Source organism: Myotis nattereri (genome assembly GCF_964212035.1).
Source record: "Myotis nattereri genome assembly, chromosome: 12".
Lineage (NCBI taxonomy): Eukaryota > Metazoa > Chordata > Mammalia > Chiroptera > Vespertilionidae > Myotis > Myotis nattereri.
In genome coordinates, this window is record NC_138087.1 from 78,808,363 (window position 1) to 78,835,115 (window position 26,753).

The 26,753-nt window shown below is 56.1% G+C and overlaps 1 protein-coding gene across 1 annotated transcript in view; it reads left to right on the forward strand.

Annotated features, from left to right (window-relative positions):
- Nucleotides 1-839: 839 nt before the first annotated feature.
- HMCN2 (hemicentin 2) overlaps nt 840-26,753 on the forward strand; it is a gene marked incomplete at its 5' end in the record, with an annotated part of 137,643 nt that continues 111,729 nt past the window's right edge. Inside the window, 8 exons of the mRNA XM_081102896.1 lie at nt 840-1,083; nt 14,300-14,370; nt 15,492-15,650; nt 16,436-16,558; nt 24,429-24,600; nt 25,208-25,314; nt 25,740-25,860; nt 26,613-26,753. The exon at nt 26,613-26,753 is cut by the window's right edge and continues 123 nt beyond it. Coding sequence (XP_080959022.1) covers nt 840-1,083; nt 14,300-14,370; nt 15,492-15,650; nt 16,436-16,558; nt 24,429-24,600; nt 25,208-25,314; nt 25,740-25,860; nt 26,613-26,753 — 1,138 coding nt within the window. The remainder of the gene's footprint in view (nt 1,084-14,299; nt 14,371-15,491; nt 15,651-16,435; nt 16,559-24,428; nt 24,601-25,207; nt 25,315-25,739; nt 25,861-26,612) is intronic.

Sequence of the window (26,753 nt, forward strand, 5' to 3'; positions counted from 1 at the left end):
CAGGCAGCAGAGGCGAGGGTCCTGGGAATCTTTCTAGATCTGGCTTCTGGTCCTTTCTCCACCACTTGAGAGCTGAGTGGCTGGGCACATGACTTACCTCAGTTTGTAAATGCCCACGCCTCCGTTTGCGTCTCTGTAAAATGGGGTTAGACTCGTGCCTCCCTCTACGGTTGCAGCGAGCATTGGAGGAAATAACCGTGTGAAGACGCTTAGCACATAGTAGGCGCTCACCGTCTGGAGCTGGATTGTGATAACAGTAACAATTTCAACAACCGGGAAGCACAGATCCCTGTGGATTCATGTGTGGGGTGGGGTGGGGCGGGGCAGGGCGTTTATGGGGAGCGGGTGGAGGGAACAACTCAGCCAGCCTCCGCGGCGGCCAGACCTCCGGGACCGGGCTGTTGCGTCACCCCTCCCTCCCCCTCCCCCCTGCAGGGCGCGTGTCAGAGGCGCAGGTGTCCGCGGCCTGGGCCCGTGCAGCCGCATCCCTGACCGCCTGGGCCGCCCCCGCGCCGCCCGCTGCGGCCGGTCCGCCCCGCGTCCTCCCCTAACCTTGGGTCTGGCCTGGCGAGCCGCGGGGGCCGGGAAAGTTTGAGTCACCGTAGGGGGCGGGCCCGTGACCCTGAACGGGGTGGGCTCTAGGACCCGCCTCGGGCTCCCAGCAGGGGGACCCCGCCTCGCCTCGCCTTGAGCCCCTGTCCCGAGCGCACGCACCGTCCGCGCCGCAGCCTTAGCCGCAGCCGTGCACTGGGCGGCCGCGGAGCGCGCGGGACACACGGACGGTCCGTTCGCCACGACCTGCGCCTCGGCCGCCGAGGCCCGTGGCCGCGCTCAGCACGATGCCCCCGGCGCTGCTCCTGCGGCTGCTGCTGGCCGTCTCCGCAGCGGCGGCCAGCGAGCCCGGGTCGGCGCTGGCCCCTGCCACGGGCGACGCCACCCTGGCCATCGTCTTCGATGTCACCGGCTCCATGTGGGACGACCTGGTGCAGGTGATGGACGGCGCCTCGCGCATCCTGGAGCGCAGCCTGAGCCACCGCAGCCGGGCCATCGCCAACTATGCGCTGGTGCCCTTCCACGACCCAGGTAGCGCTCCCACGGTGCCCTCCCCTGACCCAGAAGCGCCCGCCGCGCCCCGTCCGCGCCCTGTGGCAGCGCTTAATCGCCCGCCCGCCCGCGGTTGCAGGCGCACCTGGACGCCCCGGGCTGCGCGCAGGCGGGGCGGGCGGGGCGCCTTGTGAGCGCTGGCGCGCAGCCCACCCGGGCACCGGGGCAGGCCGGACACCGCCCCGTCCTTCCCCGGAACCCACAGTCCCCTGTCCCGCTCCTTGCGAGTTCAGGCGACTGGCAGGGAACTGGGGGGCGCTGCGTTCAAGTGCTGCGCAGCCACCTCCTGGCTGTGCGACTTGGGCAAGTGACCCCACCTTCCCGAGACTCACTTTCCCCGGTGAGAACTGCCCCCCAAAGTGCTGAGCCGTTGAAAGGAGGCATCGTGGACGAGCCTTTGCGTTTTCACTTTCTGTTAATTCTTAGAATCGGCGCCCAGCACGGGCTGGGAGGCCAGGAGAGCCGCTAGGCCAGGCGAACTCACTCCTGCCCGGCGGGCCCGTCACCTGTTTCCCAGGGAAAACAGCAGCTCCCGCGGGCCAGGTCGCCTCACCCACAGCCCTGCTCCCACTGCCTGGTCCCCGCGCCCCAACACCTGTCCCCTCCAGCCCCTAACTCTCAGCCCAGTGTTGGGGACATGCGTTTGACAAGGGCCCCTGGGAGACCCCACTGTGGGGCCTTCCGGGAGAAACAGCTGAGGATGGTTCCGAACGTTCCTCTGAGCGAGAGGACGGCTTCCCCCCAGCATTTCTCAATTAAAAAACTCCGACCCCCAGCACCAGGGGGGCGGGGAGCACGCCGAGCACCTGCCTGCCCACCTGCTGATCCCAGTTACTGTGTCACTGTTTGCTTCATCTCCTTGGCCATCGACCCACCTTTCTATCAGAGGGTAGCGTTAGAAAGCCAACCTGAACAACTCAGCTTGCAAGATTGTACTGCAGAGTGTTCTTGCGCTGAAAATCCACAGCGCCCAGGCTGTGAGGCGGCCAGCCCTGTGGGAAGAGTTTGCCCCCGTCACAGCATCACTCCGGATTCCGGAAGGATGGGCAGCGGTCGGTGTGACCCGACCCTGTAGTCCTCGGCTGAGGGTGAAGGTCCCTCCGCTTCCAGGAGCTCCGGTTCCGGAGGGTCCCGAAGCCCAAAGCCCAGAGCCAGGGAGCTAGGAAGGTATTTCTGGGAGCATCCAAAGCACAGCTCCCCACTCAGGGGCAGGGGCAGGGGCAGGGGCAGTCAGGTGGGGGAGCTGGGAAGATGTGAGGTGTGTCCTGGGCCTTCTGCTCAGACACAGGTCACCCCCCCAACCCAACTCTCGCCCTTCTGGATCATTCTTGGGCTTCCAATGCCATCTCCCTTCTCTTACACTTGGAGAAACTGAGGCTCAGGACATGGGTGGGACTTACCCCAGGCCACCTGCCAGGGTGATGCAATTTGTCCCTAAAACGCTGGGCTGCAGTTGCAGGGCAAGGGAGCAGCCTGTTGGACCCCGACCTGGCGTCCCGGGCTGGGCCTCCCGCGGGCTGTCCTCACTGCCCCCTCTGTGGCCATCAGCTTCCCTAAGCCCCCTTCCACCCCCTCCTCTCCTGTCCTCCTGGGTGCTGAGCGGGTGCAGGACTCTCCAGCCTTCACCCCATCCTCTGTGAAGCAGGGAACCAGCCCTCCTCCCTCCTGACAGGCACCCCCAGGTCCAGGCTTGGGGGGCGGCTCAGTGTTTATGGAGCCCCTGCCGTGTGCACAGCCTGTGAGCCGCCCAGGGTGAAGGGGCAGGAGCCGGTGGCTGCTGGAGACGGGACAGACGCCCAGGAGGAAGGGGCCCGTGCTGGCGCAGGTGCACCGAGGGCTCCAAGCATTTCCCTGGCGCCGGGGACCTGGGGAAGCCGCGTGCTTCCTGAGCTCGCTGGGTGGCGGCTGGCATGTGGGGACCGGTGTGCGGGAGGAGGGCTGAAATGGGAACTGGGGAGAGGCCAGATGGGTCTGGGCTCTGACTTCGGGGCTGAGGATCTGGAGCGCGGAGATTTCCTTCTATGGACTGTGAGCTGCCGCTGCAGGTCCTGAGCAGGGATTGGAGCTGTGGTGTAGGTTTAGCTGTGCCTTTTGAATCAGCCAATGGCATCCCTTTGGTAGAAGGGGAGCTGGAGAAATGGGGGTTTTAGCTGATTCTGCACCCCCCCCCCCCCGCCCCAGGGCTGCGTGCCTGCAGGAGCCTCTGCAAGGAAAGTCCCGTCCTCACCCCCAGGACCTGCCTGTGCGGGGCAGGTGTCAGAGGTTCTGGGCTGCTCTCGTGCGGAGATAAACCAGGACCTGCGCTTTGGCAAGGCGTTTCCAAGTGTGTAAATGAGAAAAGTGGAAAGTTCCCAAACTAGCGAGTTAGAATTTTGCTAATGGTTTCATTTTGGCTGAAAACTTGATTGTTTTCAGTGTTTCCCTATTAAAATACTGCAGAAGCACCTCGTCTTTTGTCTGCATCTTTGATTTTTTTTTTTTTTAGGATTAAGTTTCTCCAAGTGGAATTCTTAGGACATTTTTAGCACACGGAGTAGGTGGACGATCCTTCAAATTGTTTTACAAAATGTTTTGAGAGTTTAAACTTCTACCAGAAGCATTTGAGGGGCTGTTTCAGAGAAGCTGTGCCTACCACTGGGAATTAGGATAAAAACACCCGCCCTCCCCCCAATTCAAAAGATGGAAAATGGTATCTTCTTGCTTCCATTGCTAGTGAGGTTCAGTGCATTTTCACGTGTCATGCGATTGTTTTTGGTGTGAATCTCTTTTGTAAATGTGAGTTCCTTTTTCCACTGGGTTTTTAGTGGTTTTCTCATCAGTTGAGGACTTGATATTGATGATATTAACTGGATTTTGTTATGTGGTTAGTATTTTTCCTGGTTGTTGGCTTTTTGCATTGTTCGTCATTCCTGATGTTCTGAAGTTTAAATGTTTATGTTTTAAGTCTTAAATATAGTGGAATCTGCAGACGTATCCCTTTGTAATTTCTTGACTTTCATGCTTACGAAATACTTTTTTTTTTCTATCACAAAATCAGGTACATGGCCTAAGCTTTTTCATTTATTTTCTCTTTTTCTTGTATTTAATTCTTTTACCTGAAATTTAAAAAAATTGATGCATGGTGTAAAAAAATAATCTACTGTAATTGCTTTAGAATGGAATAATTAATTGGTTAGATACATTTGGTTGAATAATCCATTCATTTGGATCCTGCCTTTATCTCAGATGACTTTATTAAGAATTTACTAATGATTATTTTTTTATCCTCTCCCCTAGGATATGCCTTTTTTTTTTTTTTTTTTTTAAATTTTAGAGAGGGAAGGAGGGGGACAGAGAGAAACAGTGATGTGAGAGACAAACAGCAATCAGTTGCCTCCCGTGTGTGCCCTGACCAGAAATCAAACGGCAGCCTCTCTGGTGCCTGGGATGAGGCTCCAACAACGGAGCCACCCGCCAGGACCTCTGACAAGAACTGACCTGGGCTTCCCGTCCTGTCCCGTTGGGTGGCACTTCTCCTGGGAGCACATCATAGTCACCATTCGGCTCATCCTGTCTACTAAGAGGGCCCACCCTTCCTTGTATTCTTTTTTCTTAAAATAAAACTCACTCCCCCCCCCCCCCCAGCTTTACTGAGGTGTAATTGACACATTCTCTTGGGCTTGTTCACAGTGGAGAGGTGTTGACTCCATAGACTTGTAAATCGCAAAATGATTTAAGCCGCGTTAGCTAATACCTTCGTCCGTCACTTAATTATTTCTTTTTTTGCGGCGAGAACATTTAAGATCTGCTCTCTTGGCAACAGTCAAGGATGTGACACGGTCTTACTGACTGCAATCACACGCTGTACGCTAGAGCCCCAGAACGTACCCATCTCATCATTGGACGTTCGTCCCCCTTGCCAGCATCTCCCCGTGTCTCCCCCTCCCCCAGCCCCCGGTAAACACCCGGGCTGTGTCTATGAATTCGGCTTTTTTTAGATTCCACATATAAGGGAGACCATAGAGTATTTGTCTTTCTCTACTTATTTCACTTGGCACAGCGCCCTCCACGTTGGCACAGACAGGAGTTCCTCCTCCTAGCTGTATCTATTCATCAGCAGGCAGTTAAAAAATTTTCATCAACTCTAAATTTTAGAACAGCTGTAGACTTATAGGATTATTGCAAAGACAGTACAGAAAGTTCCCAGTTACCCCACAACCAGTTTCCCCCGTTATTAGCATCTTATGTTGGGCATTTATCACAATGAAAGGGTCGATCAAGATACGTTTTTTAGTAACTAAAGCCCGTTCTCTATCCACATGTATGTCTTCGGTTTTTCCTTAATGTCGTTTTTCTGTCCCAGAATCCCACCCGGGGTCCCAGGTTATGTTTCGTTCTCGTGTCCCCGTAGGCTCCTCTTGGTGGTGACAGTTCCTCAGACCCTGCTTTCGACGAGCTTGGCCAGCGTTGCTCTGGTGCCTGGTCCCTGAGCTGTGGTTTGTCCAATGTTTTTCTCCAGTCAGACGGGGCAGTGGGCGGAACATTCTCATCGCATCGTATCGAGCGCACGTGCTCTCAAGATGACTTCTCACTGTTGATGTTGACCTTGATCACCTGGCTGAGGTTGGCAGGTGTCTCTGCTGTGAAGTTACTTTATTTTTTTCTTCCCTTTCCATACTGTCCTCTTGGGAGGGCAGCCCCTGTGTGAGTAGGGGATGGAGCACGTATATAAGTCATGTGGATTCTTCTATATGAGAGACTTCTCTCTTCTCCCATACAGTTATTGGTTCAGTGTGGCTCACGGATATTTACTGTATACGTTGGGCTATCACCTAATACTGCCTTATTTAGTTGCTCAATATTTCCCACCTGTGGTCGTCAGCAGCTCTTGCCCCTGGCTCCCGTGTGCCTTTGACATACCCCATTGTTGTATATATATTTTTAAGCACTATCTTACTTCCTGGCACTACGAGTGGGTCCAGATTCATTTGATACATGTCCTGCCCTGTCCTGGGATTAGCAATTTCTCTCAGGCACCCTGGTTCCTTTTATAGTAGTTTTAGAAACAAGGATCTGTGGGCTAGGGGTGCTGGTTGCTGCTAGGGTGTCACTGCTGCTAGAACCTAGCTGAGAGAGCAAGGAGGTAGATGTATATCGAAACGGTGCCGACATCTGTGTCTATAAATCTCTACGCAACCGTCTGTACCCACGTTAAGCTGAACATGAGTTCCTACCGATGCCTCCAAGTCTGTGTCTATGCGGATTGCTCTGACCTCCTGCCTTTGCTTACCTATGGCCTTCCATCCCCACAGGGACAGACCCTCCACTCACGGAACTGCTCCCCCCAGCGTGTCGGGGGCTGGTGTCAGCGCTGTCCGCTCACACCCACGGAGCAGCTTTGCTGAGCCGAATCCAGTTCTTTTGCCTTGAGTCCGACGGCTGCTCATTTCCAGGGTTCCCGAGGCCGGCACCATATGTATGTTCTTTCTGTCCCTCCTCTTCGTTTTCAAAATACCCGTGGACACTTCTTCTTTCCGATGAAAAATAGAAAAACTCAATCAACGTCCCCCCAAAATGCTCGCTGTGATGTTGCTTGGAACGGCGTTCAATCTTGATTAGGGGAAGAGTTGTCATTTTTTAAAAATGTCGATTGTTTCCATCCCGGACACATGCCTCTCCCTTTAGCCACAGATTTCCTTCTTTTAGTGGAGATTTATAGTCTTTTCTCCCTCCACCCATTTCTTTTAAAAATCATCTCTAAATATTTGGTTTTTCTGTTACTATTTTGACCACGAATTTCTTTCCCATTACATTTTTTGCAAATGAGTATTGCTAGCATGTTGGAAAGCAATTCATTCTCATATATTTATTTTGCTTCCAACTTTCTTAACTGAAGTTTTTTTTAAAAAACTAGTTCTATTTTTCGTGTGTGTGTGTAATGTCTTGAGTTTTCTAGGTTGACAGGCGCAGCCTGTCCAAATTATAACGCTGTCTCCTCTCCCCAGCCAGAGGTTTCCCCGCTAGAAATGGGTCGTGGTGTCACCGGCGGGAACTCCGGGGTCACTGCAGAATAACGGGGTGGCTGGGCCGCTCTCGCCCCACTCGTGACCTCTCCCTGTCCTGTGATGTCGCCCTTGTCTGTGGTTTCCTCACCAGGTGAAGGACACGCTGGCATTCCTAATTTCCTAAGGGTCACGCAAAACAGAAACACCCCAAAGCAGGAACAAACCCACGGGGATGGGCGCTGCCTGTCGGCCCGGGACTTCCCGTCTGTGCTGAGCTGGTCTCCTGCCGACCTGTGGCTGGAGCTCCTTGTTTTGAACTCTTTCCACATCCCTTGCATGCGCCCTGCTGGGTCGGCTGGTGGGTGCTTCTTTAAGATGCCGCTGGATGTGACGCGCCAGTGTTTTATGTAGGAGTTTTGCATTTTATTTCAATGCATAGAATCAATAAGGGCTATTCTTTCTTTGTGGTCTTGTTTTAGTATCCGGGCTTAGCTCTTTCGGTTAATGAATTCAGTTTCCGTCCATGTTGCAAAATTAGTACAACCTTGTAAATATTCCACTAATTCTACTCTCAAGGGATGCAAACACTTTTTAATGGTGTTGTGTCCTTGCAGATCGTGTGTGTCATTCCCTCACATACATATATATCCCCTTACTTTTTTTTATTTTATAGAAAATGGATTGTACTGTGCATCCTGCTTGCAGCTTGCTTCCCCCCCCCCCACCCCCCATACATGATGAATCATAGATTTCTTTCTCTATCAGGAAATGGAGACCCACCTCACTGTTTTGTTCTGTTTTAAAAAAACACACACACATTTTAATTTCAGAGAGGAAGGAAGAGGGAGAGAGAGAGAAGCACCAGTGATGAGAGTGAATCATTGATTGGCTGCTTCCTGCACGCCCCGCACCAGGGATAGAGGCCAAACCCGGGCGTGTGCCCTGACTGGGAACCAAACTGGGACCTTCTGGTTCATGGGGAGACGCTAACCACTGATCAACACCAGCTAGGCCCACTTCACTGTTTTTAATGACCACAGAAGACACTACCGAAGGGACCTCAATTTATCTTAGTCTTACCTGGATTTACCCAGGGATTCCCATATGGTGGCAAATGGGTGGCTTTCCGCTTCTCTATAATAAACGCAGACACATTTGCAGACACATCTGTAGGCGAGGGCCCCAGAAATGCAGTCGCCTGATTAAAGCCTCTGGTCATTTTCAGTTTTGACAGCTGTTACCAAACCGTCCTCCACGCACACGGCACCGTTATGCCCTCCTGCCAGCAGGGTATGAGCCTGCGTTTTGCCCACACCTCTGCTGCACCTGGGGACCTCACGCTCCCCTTTTTGGTGGAGGTGGTAGGTGAGCAATGAGACCCCGTTCAATGTCTGATTGTCAGGGAGTCTGAGCATCTCCTCTGGGCCCCAGGTCCGCCGCCAGCTTTGCTCGGTGGTTTAACCAGCCAGGGGCGTGGGTGCAGCAGGCAGAGCAAACATGGTCCATTTACAGACCGGCCTGTGAGCTGGGGCAGCCCGGCTTCTGGCCGCACGGTCTGCGGCGGGTGTGTGTGTATTGTGACCTGACTATTACCCAGCTTTTCATCATGAAATAGACACCATCAGTCTTGCCCCGAGGGGAAAACCCAGCCCCTTGGCCCCGGTGCTTCTCCGCGTGGAGGCTTGGCGGTCTGAGCTGTGCGCTGCTCCGAGGATGGCTGCCACATCTGCCCAGCTGTTTGGCACATGCCTGCCTCCAGTCACGAACCTCCCTCCCCCGCAGGATCGGGCAGGAGGGGCTAGGAACAGGTTCCCGGGTGGTTGGGGAGCTTGGATCTGGGCTCAGACAAGCCCCGCTTTGAACCCATCTCTGCGGCTTCCTTGTTGTACGATCTCGGCAGCCCTTTTGCCGCCTGGGCCTCAGAGTCGCGTCTATGACATGGGGGTGATAGTAGACTTTGTAGGATGCTGCATGTTTTTTTCTGAGTGAGTGCATACAAAGTGCGTAGAAGGTAACTGGGGGCTTCGTAAATATTAACCCAGTGATCCTCATCGCCATCACCATCACCATCGCCATCACCATCACCATCGCCATTGCCACCGCCACCAGTGTGCTGCAGGCAGTATATGGCTTGTGGCAAAGGGCACAGGCTTGGAACCAAACTCGGGCATAGTTCTAAGTTGAATCGAGTCCTCACACAGTTCAAGTCCGCTCTGCATCCTCCGCATGTGACTTTATTTGGAAACGGGGCCACTGAAGATGTCCTGGATTAGGATGAGGTCAGACTGCAGTGGAGCGGGCCAGCGTGCCCGAGGGCCTTATAAGAAGCGAAGGGACAGAGGCAGACCAGGGAGGAGGCCCTGTGACAGCGGCAGAGTTGGAGGGATGATGTGACTGCAAGTCCAGGAACAGCTACCTTGCCAAGTAGAACCGTGACCAGAATCGGCTCCCTGTGACCCGTCTTGATCTTCCATAAAAGGAAGCGCAACAACCTTCAGCCCTTAACTCCCCCAGCAGGAAGCACAGAGACGGCAGAAAAGGGGGAGGGGGTCCTTCCAACTGGAGGACGTTTCATTGGTGATAACCCACAGTCCCAACTCCATTTCTCACATTGCTGCAAAGCGGGGAGAACGGCGCCAGCGCTGGGAGCCGTCGGGACAGGCTGACATGGATGACAGTTCATGACGCAGGGCGCAGGGCCCACAGTCACAGCCGCGCCCTGCGGCGCCTCACCCGGTGTGCAGCCCCCCGCAGTCGCTGCTGATTCCTGAGCAGGGTCACGTGAGCAAAGCCGGGCACCAGGATGGTGGTTCCACCTTGGCAGGTGGACGGACCAGAGGCGGGGACCTCTGGGAAGGGAAGACAGTAACGAGGTGACTGACTTTGCAGCCAGTGTCTTCACGAACGGCCTTGTCTTTGCCCCAGACATTCTGCTTACGGGCCTCCCTCCAAGGAGACGAACTGCCGCTCCCATGTGAGGTGTGGGAAGACGTCCTTGGTGACATTGTTCGTGATAAAAGTTGGAGAGAAGACAAGATGGGATTAGGCAGGCCCGTTATTAGACGTTTATACAAAGGAAGGCCTTGGCAGCCGTCGCAGGTGATTTTGAGCCGAGGACTTGGCCTCCTGGAAAGATGCTCACAATATGCTGTTCAGTGGGGGAAAAAAAGTTAAAAATAGTGTGTTATTTACACTTACATAAAAGTCTGCTTCCAGGGGTCTGCACTTATGGAAGATTGTGGAGCGCAGCTAGTGTTTGGGCAGGTTCAAGCCTCGGACTGATGAGAGGGCACAGTCCTCTCTTGGCCACGTGCAAGTCCCAGCGTGGAGGGCAGGGCCCTCCCAGCACAGTGATAGCCAACAGCTATGGTTGTAAGCTTGAACCTATGGTCCGAACACGTGGCCCCCGTGCCTGAGTGATGTGGGCTCGATAGAGTTCAGGTGCATGTAGTTGAGTAGGCTCGAAACCCAGGAGAATGTTGTAAACATCTTGGTCACGCCCTTACTTTGCCTCGTGGCATCTGCTATAAAATAAAGACACGGCCTGTGGTCCCTGGCGCTGTCTCTCTCCATCCGGGTCCCATCCAGACCCGGCTTTCATTCTCTTGTCTGTCTTTTCTCCATCCTTTACTGCCCCCTCTCAGGGTCACTGAACCAGCCTGAGCTGGCGTGGCACATAAGGCGCCCTGGGGCTGAGTATGCCATGGCTGTGCCAGCTCGCCACAGAGGATATACGTTTACAAATAAGCATACAAGTTTTGAAGGTTAGATGTAAAAATAGGACGATTTCTGGTTGGTGGGATCCCCTAGGCCAGTGATGGCGAACCTTTTGAGCTCAGCGTGCCAGCATTTTGAAAAACCCTAACTTAACTCTGGTGCCGTGTCACATACAGAAATCTTTTTGATATTTGCAACCACAGTAAAACAAAGACTTATGTTTTTGAGATTTATTTTATATATTTAAATGCCATTTAACAAAGAAAAATCAACCAAAAAAATGAGTTCACGTGTCACCTCTGACACGCGTGTCATAGGTTCGCCATCACTGCCCTAGGCAGTGGTCAGCAAACTGCAGCTCTCCAGCCACATGCGGCTCTTTGGCCCCTTGAGTGTGGCTCTTCCTAAGCCTTAGGAGTACCCTAATTAAGTTAATAACAATGTACCTACCTATATAGTTTAAGTTTAAAAAATGTGGCTCTCCAAAGAAATTTCAGTCGTTGTACTATTGATATTTGGCTCTGTTGACTAATGAGTTTGCCGACCACTGCCCTAGTGCAGTGGTTCTCAGCCTCGGCTGCACCTTAGAATCACCTGGGAATCTTTTTAAAATCCTGATTTCTGGGCCTCACCCTCCGGAAATTCTGTGTCTTTGTTAGAGGGCGGGGCCACAACATTAGTAACAAAGAAACAGAATTTCCGGAGGATGAGGCCCAGAAATCAGGATTTTAAAAAGATTCCCAGGTGATTCTAATGTGCAGCCAAGGTTGAGAACCACTGCCCTAGTGTGTCTGCCTGTCCAGGATTTCTGTGTCCAGTGCACAGGGGGTAGGTGTCAAGCGCTCAGATTCTGGAGTTGTGCAGACCTAGATGCCTGTCCCAGCTCTGCCGCTTCCTGGCTGTGTGTCTTTGGGCAGGTTCTTAACCTCTCTGGGCTTCCGTTTTCTCCTCTGTAAAATGTGCCTAAGCGTTGGACCTGGGGTGCCAGGGAGGACTCTGTGAGCTCATCCTTAGGACGCATCTCAGCATGTGGCCTGGTACTTAGTAAGTGCGGAGTCACCGTGTCACCAATGCCACACGTGAATTTACATGCATTTGTATTATTGTGTCGTAAAGAAATAACAAACGTTGAGTAAAATGATGGCTTTTCTCGGTCAAAGCCGAATTTGAGGACTCATATTGGAGCAGGGCTGTCCTTGCCTGTCTGCCTCCCGTGAGGCTTCGGGCTGGAGCGTGGACAAGAACTTGTTCGTGTCAGCAGGGCCAGCCCCATTCTCCGAGCCTCCGCCTGTGCCAAGCTCCCTGCCAGGCGTTGCCCTGCCTCCTGGCTGCACTGCGTCCTCGCGCTGGTCCTCAGCGAGGATGGTATTCTCCGCCTCGCGTTGCAGATGGGGAGACGGAAGCCAGGGACAGTGAAGTAAGCGCCGAGAGGCCCCGGGGCCGGTGCAGGGCGGAGCCAGGAGTCCAGGCAGCTCCGTCTGAGGTCAAGGGCTGAGAGCTTGGCTGCAGGCATTGCTGTTCAAGGGGGGAGGGGGCGGCGGGGCACAGGGAAGGCTCGGTGAAGTCCAGCGCAGGCACGGAAGGGGGTGCTGGGCGTGATGAGTAGATGCAGAGCACGGAGGCTGGGGCCTCGGGGCAGGGGGGCACTCTCAGAGTGTACGGCTGGCCGACAAGTTGCGGTCTGGACGCCTCCTTGATGGTGGGTGAATGCTGGGTGATTCCACTGGCTTTCTGCTAAGGTCTGCTGACCAGTTAATACGTACGTGTGGGGACTTTGGGGTGACTGGAATTTAGAATTCTTAAACTAAAAAATAGTCCATTGCTAGAGTTCACCAAGGAATCAAACGAACAATTTTTTTAAAAAAAAATATATTTTTATTGATTTCAGAGAGGACGGGAGAAGGAGAGAGATTGAAACATCAATGATGAGAAAGAATCATTGATCAGCTGCCTCCTGCATGCCCCCTACTGGGGATCAAGCCCGCAACCAGGGCATGTGCCCTGACTGGGAATCAAACCGTGACCTCCTGATTCATATGTTGATGCTCAACCACTGAGCCACACTGGCCAGGCAACAATTTCTCAAAGAGATCAGATGTCTGAAAAACTTTGCAAACCCCTATCATCCACATGGCCAGCATGGCCAGTTGAAAGTCTAGTCCTGTTTCTGTGTCTTTCAATTACTGCCATTGGGGGGTGGGGGTGGGGGGATTATTTTTACTAGGAAACATTTCAAATACATACAAAGTAAGCAGAGAGTACAATGAATTCCCACATACGCATCACCCCGCATCACTGAATATCAGGAAAACGCTGCCATTCTTGTCTATACCTCCTCCCACCCGCCACCCTACCTCCCCCCCTCCCCCAGGGATCATTTTTATAGTTCGTTTCTTACGAGGTGAAATTTACATACATTGAAATGCACAAGTCCCCGCTTCCCATTCTGACACGGATGCAGCCGGGGAACCCACACTCCTATCACAATATAGAACGTCTCCTTTGCGCCTCCCTGCCCCCCAGACACCCTCTGTCCTGGTTTTTTCACCTTAGGGGAGTCTGCCTGCTCCAGAAGGTTCTATAAATGGAACCGTGTAGTGTGCATGCTGTGCCTGGCTTCCCTCCAGCGTGACGTCTGTGAGATGCACCGTGTGGCTGCCTGCACTGGTAGCCGGCTCTCTCTCCTTGGGAGCAGCCTGTGATGATGTGAACATACCGGAGTTTGTTTATTCATTCACCAGTGACGGACGGCTGGCTTCTTTCCATTCGGGGCCCTTAGGGAGTACAGCTGCTGTGAGCAGTTGAGCACATGTCTGGTGGACGCGTGTTCTCATTTCTCTTGGGCGAATACCTGGACGCGGACGGACTGGGTCGTGCGGCAGGTGCACGTTGAACGTTTTGGACATTTCCATCCGTCTCCTGGAGCGGCTGACCGTTCTGCGTTGCCACCAGCCGTGGGTGCAGGTTGTGGTTGCTCTGTGTCCCCCCAGCGTTGGGTGCAGGCAACCTTGGTCGCTGGATTCTGCTCCTTTTAAATGAGCTAATATACGGGTGGAGTTTCTGGGAGATGTCCCCCTGGCTGATCAGCGGGGTGTTGCACGGTTGCTGGGAGGTCCAAAACATGATGTGCTCGATGCTGCTTCTGTCTTCCCAGAATTCCTTCCCCACCGACGATGAGGGCGGTTCCTGGGGGCGTTGGGGTCACAGAAGATGGGGCACTGCGGTTGTGAGGGAGGAGCTGGGCTGCCCGTGCCTCAGCTCTGCACGCCCCTGGAGCTCTGGGCCTGCTTGGAGCATGCAGGGGGCCGAGCGGTCTGCCCCCCTTACAGGCCTGGAAGCTGCTCCCTCACCACATCCCATTTTGCAGGGGGGTCTCGGAGGCCCAGACCTCGGCCCCTCTCACCACGGGGGGCACATCGTGGAACTGCTGCCCCAGCCATGGAGGCCGTGCACCTGGGGGTCCACGCCTACCTGCCCCTCTCTCTCCCCTGCAGACGTTGGCCCTGTGACCCTCACGGAGGACCCAGCGGTGTTCCAGAGGGAGTTGAGAGAACTCTACGTGCAGGTGGGCTGTCCTGCCCCTGGCTGCTGGCTCTCTGGGACTTTCTTCCCGGGCCCTGCCAGAGGCCAAGGTCTTCTCAGACGCCCGGGGGCCAAGATGGGCTTCTGGCAAGGGCCAGTACCTGCCTCCCAGCTCTGCCTGGACCTGCACCGTGTGCCTTAGGGGTCCTTCCTCTTATTCAGTGACCAGGTACCTGCAGGAGGAGGCCCTGTGCCTGGCACATAGTAGGTGCTTATGATTTAGTGAACGGACAGAGGGGTAGCAGGAGCGTGTGGTAGCTGAGAGGATCCAAGAGGTTCCAGTTCAGACCCCAAACCCAGGCTCCAGACCGGGCCAGCTGCCCCGTGGCCACCTGAGCTTCTGTGCTGCACTGCACACCCTGGTTCGGCATCTGTCCTTTCCCCGCCCCCTGCCCCCCTCCTTCGAGACCAGGAGCTTCCTGAAGGCAGGGACCCCAGGGCCCAGAACAGGGCCGGGATAGAGAGGGTGAAGGTGGGGTGAATGTGTGAGCCCAGGAGAGAGGCGTTTACTGCAAAGGAACCATGTGCAGACGTGCTGCTGGGCTGGGCTGCAGACCCGGGTGGCACAGAGAATGCCCGGCTGGTGGCAGGGAGGGGAGGTAGGTGTGTGTGTGTGCATTTGGGATGCATTCAGGGCAGGGGTACACAGAGGGTTTAGGGAGGCAGTTTTGAATGCTTTCCTAGCGCCCACCTCTCCTCCTCCTGGCCTCCCTTCCCCCTCAGTCCTCTAGGCCTTGGCTGACACGTGGCCTCTTTGGGGCCTCTGTTGGATGTTCCTGCGCTCCATCCCTCCTCCCGCATTTGTAACACTCATCACGATGGTAATTAAATCATCGTGTTGTGCTTATTGATGTGGCGTCTGCCTCCCACACCAGAGCCCCTGGGCGGGCCCGTCACTCTTGCACGGCTGCGTGAATGAATGATGCTGAACATCTGAAGTGAAAGCCGGTGGGTGCTGCGTTGTGTGTCAGGATGGGGACTGACCCCTGGCTGGCAGGACAGAGGCAGCTCAAGGGATCCCCCCTCCTGCTGGTTTCGGAGGTGCTCCTAGTGGGCCCCCCTAGGGGAGGCGAGCAGCAGCTGCTGACACGCCCTGTCCTCCAGGGAGGCGGTGACTGCCCCGAGATGAGCGTGGGGGCCATCAAGGCCGCCGTGGAGGTCTCCTACCCCGGCTCCTTCATCTTCGTCTTCTCCGACGCCCGGGCCAAGGACCATCACAAAAAGGATGAGCTGCTGCGGCTCCTGCAGCTGAAACAGTCGCAGGTGAGCGAACCGCCCGGGGGCTTGCGTGTGGGGACTGCAGGGGAGCTGGGGTCTCCAGCATGGGCACCCCTGAGCCCCGACGACAGCAAAGTCCGGGTGCTTCTCGTCCACCACCCGGGGACCAGCCTCCGCCAGCCACGCCGGCCACCCCCCAGCCCCAAGCTGGTCTGGTGAACTCCAAGTGTGTGCTCATGCTCCGGGTCCCCGCCCGCCAGGGCCCGCGCCTCCCCGGGGAGGCCCGTCCTTGAGAAAGCCCACACCGCTCTCTCTCGCCTTCCACACCCTGTCAGCGTCCGCACCATCCGTCTTCCTCCTGGCGTCGCCTCTGCGCCCCGTCTCAGGACCTGGAAGCCGAGGGGGCCCTGGCTGGCTGAGGGGAGGGGGAGGGCTGTGGTGGGGACGCAGAGGGCTGCTGCTGGACATCCTGGGGCGGGACAGCTGCTCTGTGGTCCCATCGACGACAAACTCGGTTCTTCTAACTCTGCAGCCTCGGGGCCCCTCGGAGCAGAGTCGATTTCCATTCCCTTCCTTGTAAGCTGAATAGCCGCTCCGGTTCATGGAGCACCTTCGCGTTCCCGGGCCTGCGCCGACCCCTTGGCCTGCACCAGTCCTGGCCCCGCACCCCCCCGGGGGGGTGCTCTTCTCCCCATTTGACAGATGTGTCACCTGAGCCCAGAGAGGAGAAAGGGCTCGCCCCGTCCCTCCTCCCTGTTTCGTCCCTGCCACTCACGGCCGAGGAAGGTGGCCGGGGAAGCCATGAGCCAGGCTGCGTGTCCCTCTTCCAGGTGGTCTTCGTGCTGACGGGGGACTGTGGTGACCGCACGCATCCTGGCTACCTGGCCTACGAGGAGATCGCTGCCACCAGCTCTGGGCAGGTGTTCCACCTGGACAAGCAGCAGGTGACCGAGGTGAGCCTTCCCTGGCGTCCTGTGTCTCGGGCGTCGGGTCGCCATCACAGGTGAGCGGTGCCGAGTGCGGGGCTGGCCACGGTCCGGATTCTCTCAGGTTGGCACCGACCAGGTGTCTGCGTCCTTGTCTTGCTCTCAGACCCATGTCTGCCCTTCCCGTCCCCCGGGCTCCATCGGCCACCCAGGGGTCCCCCCGCTTTCCCTCTGCCCTGCAAGGCCATTCCTTCTCAGGAGCCAGAGGGGTCCTTCCAGGACCTGCCGGGCAGTTTCACAGGCAGGAGCAAGAACACTCCCTTCCGTGGTGTAAATCCTGCCTTGGCTCCCTTCGCGCTGCCCCGGGAACTCGCTGAGCAGAGCTGGAAAGGGACGCTCACGCCGACGTTCTTGAGCCCGTGAGCTGGCTCCAGCATCCCGCTGGATTCCTCTGAAACAGATCCCACACACAGGCCCTCCTGTTGTCCCCTGGGAAGGTGCACACCTTCTCTGACCGCTGCCTCTCTGATCCCTTCACCTGGGTTCGCCCCTTTGCCCGCCGCCCCCGCCCTGCTGGCCTCTGCTATTTCTGCAGGGCCCCTGTCTTTCCTACCCCAGGGCCTTTGCTTATGCGCCTTGTTCTCTGCACTCTGCCTCCTGGCTCCTGCTCATCTTCCCAGTCTTAGCGGAAATACGCCTCCTCAGGGAGACCTTCTGACTGCCCGTCAAGATTAAGTCTCCTTTCCTGCCCTCCCCGTGCGGCTCTGCATCACCGTAATTTTACAACCATGAGCTCCCCGAGGCTGAGCCCGGGTGCTACTGTATCCCCAGCACCTCGTCCAGCCACTGGCGCAGAGCAGGTGCTTGGTAAATGGCCGGGGAGTGGACAGACAGGGTCCCTTGTGCCTGAGGCCCTGGGAGGAGAAGGCAGCTCCCCGTCTCCTGCTGGAGAGGGTTTCTTGTCTTGTATATTTATGTTCTGAAGGGAACGGGCCAGGCGTGTTTGGATTAGCGTCTTAACTCCCTGTTGGCAGATGGCGTTCATGGTTCTCTGCGACACGTTAGGCTGTGATTTTTGGCTTGTTCGTCTATTCTGGCCCGGAGCCGGCCAAGTCAGGGTGGAAGGCATTTCACAGTGTGGGGATGGCTTGGTCCTGTCCTTCTTTTTGGGGGAGACCTGCTTGGGCAAATTGCAGGGGAACTGGGTTCCTGCCAGGGCCACCGGCGGGTGGGCGAGGACGGCTTGCCCAGGTGTGGGGCTGGGACCCCCCGCCCCCCCCTCCCCCGTTCTCTCCCTTGAGGCAGGGAACCTGGGCGAATCCACCGGCTCGTGGCCATGGTGCCAGATTTCCTGCCCGGGAGCCTGGCTGGGCAGCGCTCGGTGGGACCGCCAACGGCTAGGATTAGCCGCCTCCGGGTAGGGGCCTGGATCCCTCTCCTTCCTGGACACACAGCTCTGCCATTTGTTAGCTTAATGCCTTGGACCTGGCCCCTTCCAGATGTTCCCAGACATTCGGCAAAGCCTGGGAACGCGGCCGGGCAGCCAGGGCTGCGGTCATCCTTCCAGGAGGGGGACGGGGCCTTCGGCCCAGCCAAGGCGCTGCAGCTGGGAGGAGCCGCAGAAGCTGCAGCCGTCCTCCTACCTGTTCAGAGCGGGTCCAGCGTGGCCGGGCGACACCTTCCGCGCTCCCGCCGCCCCTGGCTGACTGTGCACCTGCTATGTGCCAGGGCAGCCGAAGGTGCTGGGCACGGAGGGATACTGTGTCTGGTGCAGGTCCCAGGCTTTTGAGCATGGAGCTTTCTCCAGTTGTGGGGTTAGCCTCACGGAACCAGGGGTCCCCTCCCCCTCTCCAGGGGGATTTGCAGCCTTTGCCATCCCATAGCAGACGGGGGAGGCAGGCAGCACGGCCCCGGGCCTGTCCTGAAGTAGGCAGTTCTGATGGAGACCGAGCTGGGTCCTGGCTGCCACTTGACCCAGCACAGCTGTCCTCCAGGCTTCCCACCCGCTCAGTACACCGGGTCAGAATCTGTGGGCAGTCCCATCAGCCTGCAGCCTGCCTGGACCCTGGGAAGCCCCGTGCCGGGGACCCAGACCCTTCCCCTGTCTGGCACCAGCAGGTGCTAATATGGAAAGTGCCCAGATTCTGTGCATCCGCTCGGCCAGGGGAAAGGTGAGGGCCTTCTGGGACAGTCAGGGGGTGGGGAGGTCCTGCCCAGGTGGTTCTGATTAACGGATCAGGAGGCACGGGCCCCGGAGATGACTTCATCCTGGACCCTTCCCAGAGGAGGAGGTGGGGGAGCGTCAGGGCCACACGCTGGCTCGGACTCCAGCTGCCACCTGTGGGCAGTGTGCCCCGGAGCACAGCGTGAGCCTCTCTGAGCCTCCGTGTCCTCGCGCGCACAGCGGGGCTATGAGAGCCTCCGCCTGGTGAGACGGCAGTGAGGGCGCAAGGAAGACGCACGCGCATGGGAAGCCCTGGGCGCAGGGCCTGGCTGCGGGAGCCCTTGGCGAGGGTGGGCGATGGCTGTGACTGCGGCCCTGTGCTCGGGAAAGCAGGGCCTGGGACAGATGCCCGGGGCACCCAGTTAGCAGGGGCTAGAACTCTCCCTTCATCCCAACCCACGAGCTTCCTGAAGCTACAGGGCCCAGGATGGGGCCTTCAGTGTTCCAATCTGTGGCTCTGAGGCCCATTGGGGCCCTGGCTTCCCCTCTCTGCTTCTTCAGCTGCCTTGGCTGTCAAGTGTTGTGGGAGGAGCCTTGGGGGACGGCGGATCTGCCTGGAAGGGCTGACCAGCAGCCATCTGGCCAGGGTAGCAAGCCCAGAGTCTTCATTCCTTCCCCACCAGTGACAGAGATGGGCCCCCATGCACTGCTGGCTCCCAGGCCCCCGGTCCCGCTAACATCTGGAAGCCATTGCTTTCACCAAATAAACACCAAGCTTGCTAGATGCAGGCTCTCTTCTCGGAAGGCTCCCTGGATTCCACTCTGAGCCCTGGGGGCATCGCGGGGGCCAGAAGGCCTTGCCTCCAGGCCTGACCTCAATATGGGCAAGAGGGTCAGCCCATCCCCCCCCCCGCCCCGCCCCAGACCTCCCAGCTCCTGAGTGGTGATGTGCTTACAGCACAGGCCCCGTGGGCAGGCCGCCTCCTGGCGAGGTCACTGGCATTCTGCCCCATCTCAGCCCTCCCCATGGCTCAGTAGCCTAAACTCCTGGGCCTCTTCCCTAAACAGAACATGCGAGAACGAGCTTAAAATAACAGTTGCAACACGGTAGCGGTGGGACTTGTCTGGGTGATTGTCCACTGTGCTGCCACCGCCCCCTGGCAGCTTTGCTCAGCTATGATTCCCCCCGACCCCTGACAAGGCCTGGCCCCGGGGAAGCCTGGTCACAGAGCCGTTCCTGTGCCGCTGGGGGAGCTGCCTCACGGACTTCGCCAGCTTCTGTCCAGCTGGGAGCCCTGGCGGCGGCTTCCTCCCGGCCGCCCCCGCGCGGATGAAGAATGTTGGTGAAGACAGGTGGGACCTTTTCAAGAGAAACATTACTTCGAAGGCCAGGCAAAACAGATGGAGTAGCTCCAGGCCTAGAAACAGATGCTTTTCCAGAACACCGCATTCTTAGCCCGTGTTAACTTAAATCTGGCTATAAAATCTAGGCACACGGGTTCTAGCTCAGTCTAAACAAATCATATACATTTTCTAAACCTTGGGCAATTCTTCCAATTCCGTGCCTTTCCTTGGGAGATCGATGGGAGGCAGAGCTAAAGGAGAATGATTCAGAGCAAGCATGGCCAGCAGATAGCATGCGAGACACCACTCTCTAATGTCATATCCATGGCAGACATTGCTAATCAATCACAGAGCTGTTTAAAATTGAGGCAGGATGTGGCTTCTTATTTCTTCTTCTAACAGTATTCCAGGAAGCCGATTCCTGTTGATTAGAGTTGCCAAGCAACAGGATACCACTATGGTTGCTTAGATATACAGTGGGGCCTTGACTTACGAGTGTCCTGACTAACGAGTTTTTCGAGATATGAGCTGTCTCTCGGCCGATTTTTTGCTTTGAGTTGCGAGCTAAAATTCGGGTTACGAGCCAGCTTCAGATACCCCACCGCTAGTTGGCGCAGCGAACGTCACAGTGAACGCCACAACATCAGCCCAGCATCACGTGTCTCCCTCGTTCACTTTTTGATTTGACTTACGAGTAATTTGAGTTACGAGCTCCGTCACGGAACGAATTAAACTCGTAAGTCAAGGCCCCACTGTATAGAAACGGGGTGGGGCAAAAGTAGGTTTACAGTTGTTGGTATGGAAAATAATACAATGTATATTCTTTATAAGTGACTTGTACTTTAATAAATTACTACGAGGCCCTGCCTTTTGTGGTTCAGTTGGTTGGGCATCGTCCCGTGCATGGAAGAATTGCTGGTTTGATTCCCAGTCAGGGTACATGCTCAGGTTTTAGACTTGATCCCTGGTAAGGGGCAGCTGATCGATATTTCTCTCTCCCTCTCCCTTTCTCTTTAAAAATCAAACCCTAGCCAGTTTGTCTGGGTGGATAGAGCGTTGGCCTGCGGACTGAAGGGCCCCAGGTTCGATTCTGGTCAAGGGCACATGCCTGGGTTGCGGGCTCAGTCCAATGTGCAGGAGGCAGCCGATCAATGATTCCCTCTCATCATTGATGTTTCTATCTCTCTCTTCCTCTCCCTTCCGCTCTGAGATAAATAAAAATATATATATTTTTTAAAAAATCAATAAAAAAAAGTCTTTAAAAAATTACTGTGAAAAATGTCAAAGATATAGAAAAATAAAAAGAACTTAGGTACCAGCTAGATCCAGCAATTAACATTTTAGCTCCACCTGCTTCATTTCTCTGTATACTTTTTGCTGAATGATGACACCTTATCCATAAATAATTCAGCATGGATTTTTAAAAAATAGTCTACAATATTACCGAATTAAGCGTACTTTGCTAGTATCATCTGATGTTGAGTCCACATTCAAATTTTCCTCAGAGTGTCTTTTTGTTGTTGTTAATCTTCACTCGAAATTTTTCCATTGATTTTTTAGGGAGAGTGGAAGAGAGAGGGAAAGTCAGAGAGAAACATCGATGTGAGAGAAACACATCGATTGGTTGCCTCCTGCATGCGCCCCAGCCAGGACTCGGGCTGGGGAGGAGCCTGCTACCGAGGTACGTGCCCTTGACCGGAATCGAACCCGGGGCCCTGTGGTCTGCAGGCCGATGCTCTGCCCACTGAGCAAACCGGCTAGGGCCCTCAGAATGTCTTTATAACCGTTTTTGCCCGATGGGACTTCATCACGGGCGGTGCATGTCGTCTGGTTGTCATGGCTACGGAGGCCTCTTACATCTGGAGCAGGCCACCCTCTGTACATGCCACCGGCTTGTCAACGAGGCACCGCCTTTATCATGTCCCGTGTTCCGGATCCAGCTGATGGCTTCCTTAGGGCGTGAACTTCGTCTCCTATATTTCCCCTGAACTGGGGGTTAGCGCTCCACGCCTGTCTAGATGGAGGCCAACATGTTTGGCAGGAATAGTTCATAGCTGGTGCTGTGTGTATTCTCTATTACATCACACCAGCAGGCGAATGTCTGACTGTCCCACGCCTTCTGGAGGGAAGCGTGATTACTGGGTTGGGGTGTCGACAGCCAGCTCTCCGCATCGGAGGCCATGCCTGTCCCGTGTGACTAGGTGGTCTGTGGGGTAGCGCTGGGGCTGCGTGCGGCCGTCCAGCTCCCCATCGCCCTTTCACCCGCGGTGTGAGCATCCACCGAGGATGCGCGCCCGGAACACTTATTTCACGAGGGGCTGCACGATGATTTCCTAGTTGCATCATTCCTTCCGCGTTTACCAGCGGGCGCTCTCCCAGGAAGGAGGGCCTTTGCTCATCGGAAGGAAGGATTCGGTTTGTCCGAAGCCCAGCTCCGATCAGAAGGGCAGGGATCACCCTTAGTTCTTCCTCTTTAATGAAGAAGTCGCCTTCATTGGTGACAAGTGAGGTTTTACCGTTTTGAATTCTGCACTTCTTTTTGGAGGAGCATTATGGGCATGTGAGTTACATAATGCAGTGTGTTTTGATCGATGACTGTTACTCTATTTGGGGCTCAAATTTTTCTAAATTTAGCCAATGGGGCTTCTGTAAGCTGGTGGCCGTGTCCTCTGGCTATGTCCCCGTTTGTCTTCGAGGACTTCCTCAACTTTATGGAGTTATCGGCTGCCCCAGGTTTGCATTGTAAATTGCCTGCCCCGGACTCAGAATCAGCCATCTCTCCAAGGAACCCTATTTCGGGATGGTATTAGGTTCTAATTCACTCTGAGTGGATTTAATATATATATATTATTGATTTCAGAAAGGAAGGGAGAGGGAGAGAGAGATAGAAACATCAATGATGAGAGAGAATCACCGATCGGCTGCCTCCTGCACACGCTGGGGATTGAGCCCACAGCTGGGGCATGTGCCCTTGACCGGAATCAAACCTGGAACCCTTCAGTCTGCAGGCCAGTGCTCTATTCACTGAGCCGAACTGGCTAGGGCTGGAGTGGATTTATAGAGAATTAGACACCTGCAGTTCTGTGTGACACTTGGCTATAAGAGAACGTCTGGGCTCAGAAAACATTAACCTCCTCAGCGCCGTGCTTTATCCTACAAGTTCCAGAGAACAGCCTCGCGGTCACACGGTGAGAGGCTGTCAGCTGAAAGCCGCTCCGTGAACTTTTCTTTGCAGGTCCCTTTGTCCTCAGCGTGCCCCCCACTGAGCACAGGAGTTCAACCCCTGGTTTTCAACTCCCTGGAGGTTAATTCTCTCTGTGGTCCTGGTGCCCGTCTCTCACCCAGTCGGGCGTGTGCCCTGTGCTTCAGTTTTAGGGTTTGCACAGGATGCTTCCTGATGTAACTTGGAGGGGAAGGAGAGGTTCCGACGGGAGGGGCTGCCCCTCTCCCTCTTTCCTGGTTTTCTGGCTGGGACCTGGGAGGCTTGGCTGCTGAAAGGAGGAAGTGTGAGCTGGGAGTGGGTGCTGGTGGAATTGAGGGAGCCGTCTGTCTACAGAGTGAACCTGGGGTGGGTGCTGGTGGAATTGAGGGAGCCGTCTGTCTACAGAGTGAACCTGGGGTGGGTGCTGGTGGAATTGAGGGAGCCGTCTGCATCCACAGGGTGAACCTGGGATGGGGGATGGTGGGTGTGGTCTGAGGCCCCTTGGGGGGTGATGGTGAACTACATTGGTCTGGGGCAGTGGTTCTCAACCTTCCTAATGCCGCGACCCTTTAATACAGTTCCCCATGTTGTGGTGATCCCCAATTTCATTGTTACAAATTGAGCATAATTAAAGCATAGCGATTAATCACAAAAACAATATGTAATTATATATGTGTTTTCTGATGGTCTTAGGCGACCCCTGTGAAAGGGTCGTTCGACCCCCAAAGGGGTCGCGACCCACAGGTTGAGAACCACTGGTCTGGGGCAAGATTCCAGATCTCCAGGGTTCATCTGTGTGTAGGAGGCATCAGGAGGGCTGCCTGGAGGAGGTGATGGGGCCATAGAAGTTGGCCAGTTGAAGGAGGGAAGAGTCTTCCCAGCAGAAGGGCACTCCTTGCTCCTTCCCTCCGAGCTGAGTCCTCTGGATGCCTCAGTTCAGGTGTCACAGCTCTGAGCCCACAGGCTGGAGGATGTGGGTAATGCCCTATGAACTGGGCCTGGTGGGGCTCAGGGGGGTGTGGGGTGCCCTCCAGATGACCTGGAAAGCCTGTATGTTGCCCGAAACCCATGGGGGAAGCCAGGTTCTGCACACAGCTGGCAGCCTGTTAAGGACCCACCATCAGTGGGCCAGACACACGTAAGACAAGGTAGCATGTTGGCGTCAGCTTCTCACACCTGCCTCCCAGGTGCTGAAGTGGGTGGAGTCAGCGATCCAGGCGTCCAAGGTGCACCTGCTGTCCACGGACCACGAGGAGCAGGGCGAGCACTCGTGGAGGATCCCCTTCGACCCCAGCCTGAAGGAGGTCACCATCTCCCTGAGCGGCCCGGGCCCCGAGATCGAAGTCCGAGACCCGCTGGGTATGTGCGCCCCTCCTCTTTGGCCCCAGGATTGAGCTGGGAGTCAGGATGGGACGAGAGAGACCCGTGGTGACAGGTCTGGACACAAGGCTCCGGGAGCAAGGAGGGTGGGGGGTGCCAGGTGGGGGCAGAGAGGGTCCCGTGGTGGGTGAGGAAGCAGGAGGCTGGGAGAAGCCAGGTGAGGAGAATTCAGATGAGGACAGTCCTGGGATGGGAGGCTTCCACGGAGTCCTTCCCCACGTGCTCTAGAGGTCCCCATAGTAGCCTGGCGGGTCAGTGAGAGCACGGATTAGTGGCATGTAGCACAGATGGGAAGCTGGGGTTCAGGGAGGTGGTTTGGACCTGGCCACCTGGCTCCCCGGTGCTCCGAGGATGTCATGAGAACCTCAGGCTATAGGCCAGGAGTGCATCCCACACCTGGGGAGGGGGAGGGGGACGGGGGCATGCAGAATGAGGGGGAGGCCCCAGCACTGCCAAAGGCCTCTTGTCAGTTTCTCTGGGAAGATGAGGCTGGTGTTTGGAGAGCCACGGGTTCCTGGGGATAGGGTGGGCCTCTCTCACCCCCCGGGAAAGTGTTGGGGACTGAGAGTCACTGGGGCTTCCACAGGGAGGATCCTGCAGAAGGACGAGGGCCTCAACGTGCTTCTCAACATCCCTGACTCGGCCAAGGTGGTGGCCTTTAAGCCGGAGCATCCTGGGCTCTGGTCCATCAAGGTAGGGGGCACTGGGTTCCCGAGCTGTGGGGAGCCCAAGCCGCATGGAGTTGGGACACCATCTCCTTCCTATCTGGCCTGGGGAGCCTGGGATCCTGGGAAGCTGAGGGCTGGAGCTTGGGTAGTGATGTGGGCATATCAACAGAAGTAAAGGGTCAAAAACAGAGGAGGGGTATTCTGCTTTGCAGCCGTGAGAGGAAGAGGAGTGGTTGGGTTAGTTAGGGGATATTTATGAAGGACTTGGAGAAATGACTCGAGCGTCCTGAGATGGGTAACAGAGCCCTGTCCAGGGAGAAGGCACAAAAGAAGCAAGGGTGACCTCGGGGGAAGGCTTCGAGGAACAGTCCTGGCGGGTCGGGTCGGCACCCCTGGAGCTGGGGTGTGGGGGTCGAGGGCCCCGGTGACATGGGCCTGGGCTTGTGCTAGGTCTACAGCAGCGGCCGCCATTCGGTGAGGATCACGGGCATCAGCGACATCAACTTCCGCGCCGGCTTCTCCACTCAGCCCTCTCTGGACCTCAACCACACCATCGAGTGGCCCCTGCAAGGTGCATGCTCCTGGAGCTGCCTTCTGAGGGGCGGGGCTTGCCCGTGGGAAGCAGGGGAGCGCTGGGGGCCGACTATGAGTGCGCGGCTGTGGACAGGTGGCCCAGGCTGGGTTCCCACACCACGGGGCCAGCCCCAGCCCAGGTGACACAGTGGCCATGTCCCTTTAGAACAGTGGTTCTCAACCTTCTGGCCCTTTAAATACAGTTCCTCATGTGGGGACCCAACCATACAGTTATTTTCGTTGCTACTTCATACCTGTCACGTTGCTACTGTTATGAATCGTCATGTAAATATCTGATCTGCAGGATGGTCTCAGGCGACCCCTGTGAAAGGGTCGTTCAACCGCCAAAGGGGTCGCGACCCACAGGTTGAGAACCGCTGCTTTAGAACATGCTCCACTGCTGAGTTCACACCTTCCCCTTCTCCTGGGTCAAAGCTTGTTTACCAAGAGCCTGGCTCCCCCAGTTTCCCGCTTTGACGCTGCGTGGAGTGGAGGTGATGCAGCCTTGGGGGCCACTGGCTGGATGAACAGTGGCATTTCAGGACCATGGACAGGAGCAAGCCCCCCTCCCTCCTTGTCCCACCCCCAGTGTGAATGTCCCAGGGAAGGGAAGGTGAGGTAGCTGGTGAAGGAGGACCAAGTGGGCTGATCCCTGGCCGATTGACCGATAGACCGAGGGCCGCTCCTTGGGGAGGATCATGGAGCCCAGCACACATGCCAGCACCTCCTCCCTCGCCCTTCCCTCTGCAGGGGTGCCCATCTCCCTGGTGATCAACTCCATGGGCCTGCAGGCCCCTGGCCGCATCGACTCGGTGGAACTCTCACGCAGTTCAGGGCAGCCCCTCCTGACTCTGCCCACGCAGCTGCTCTCCAACGGATCCACCCATCAGC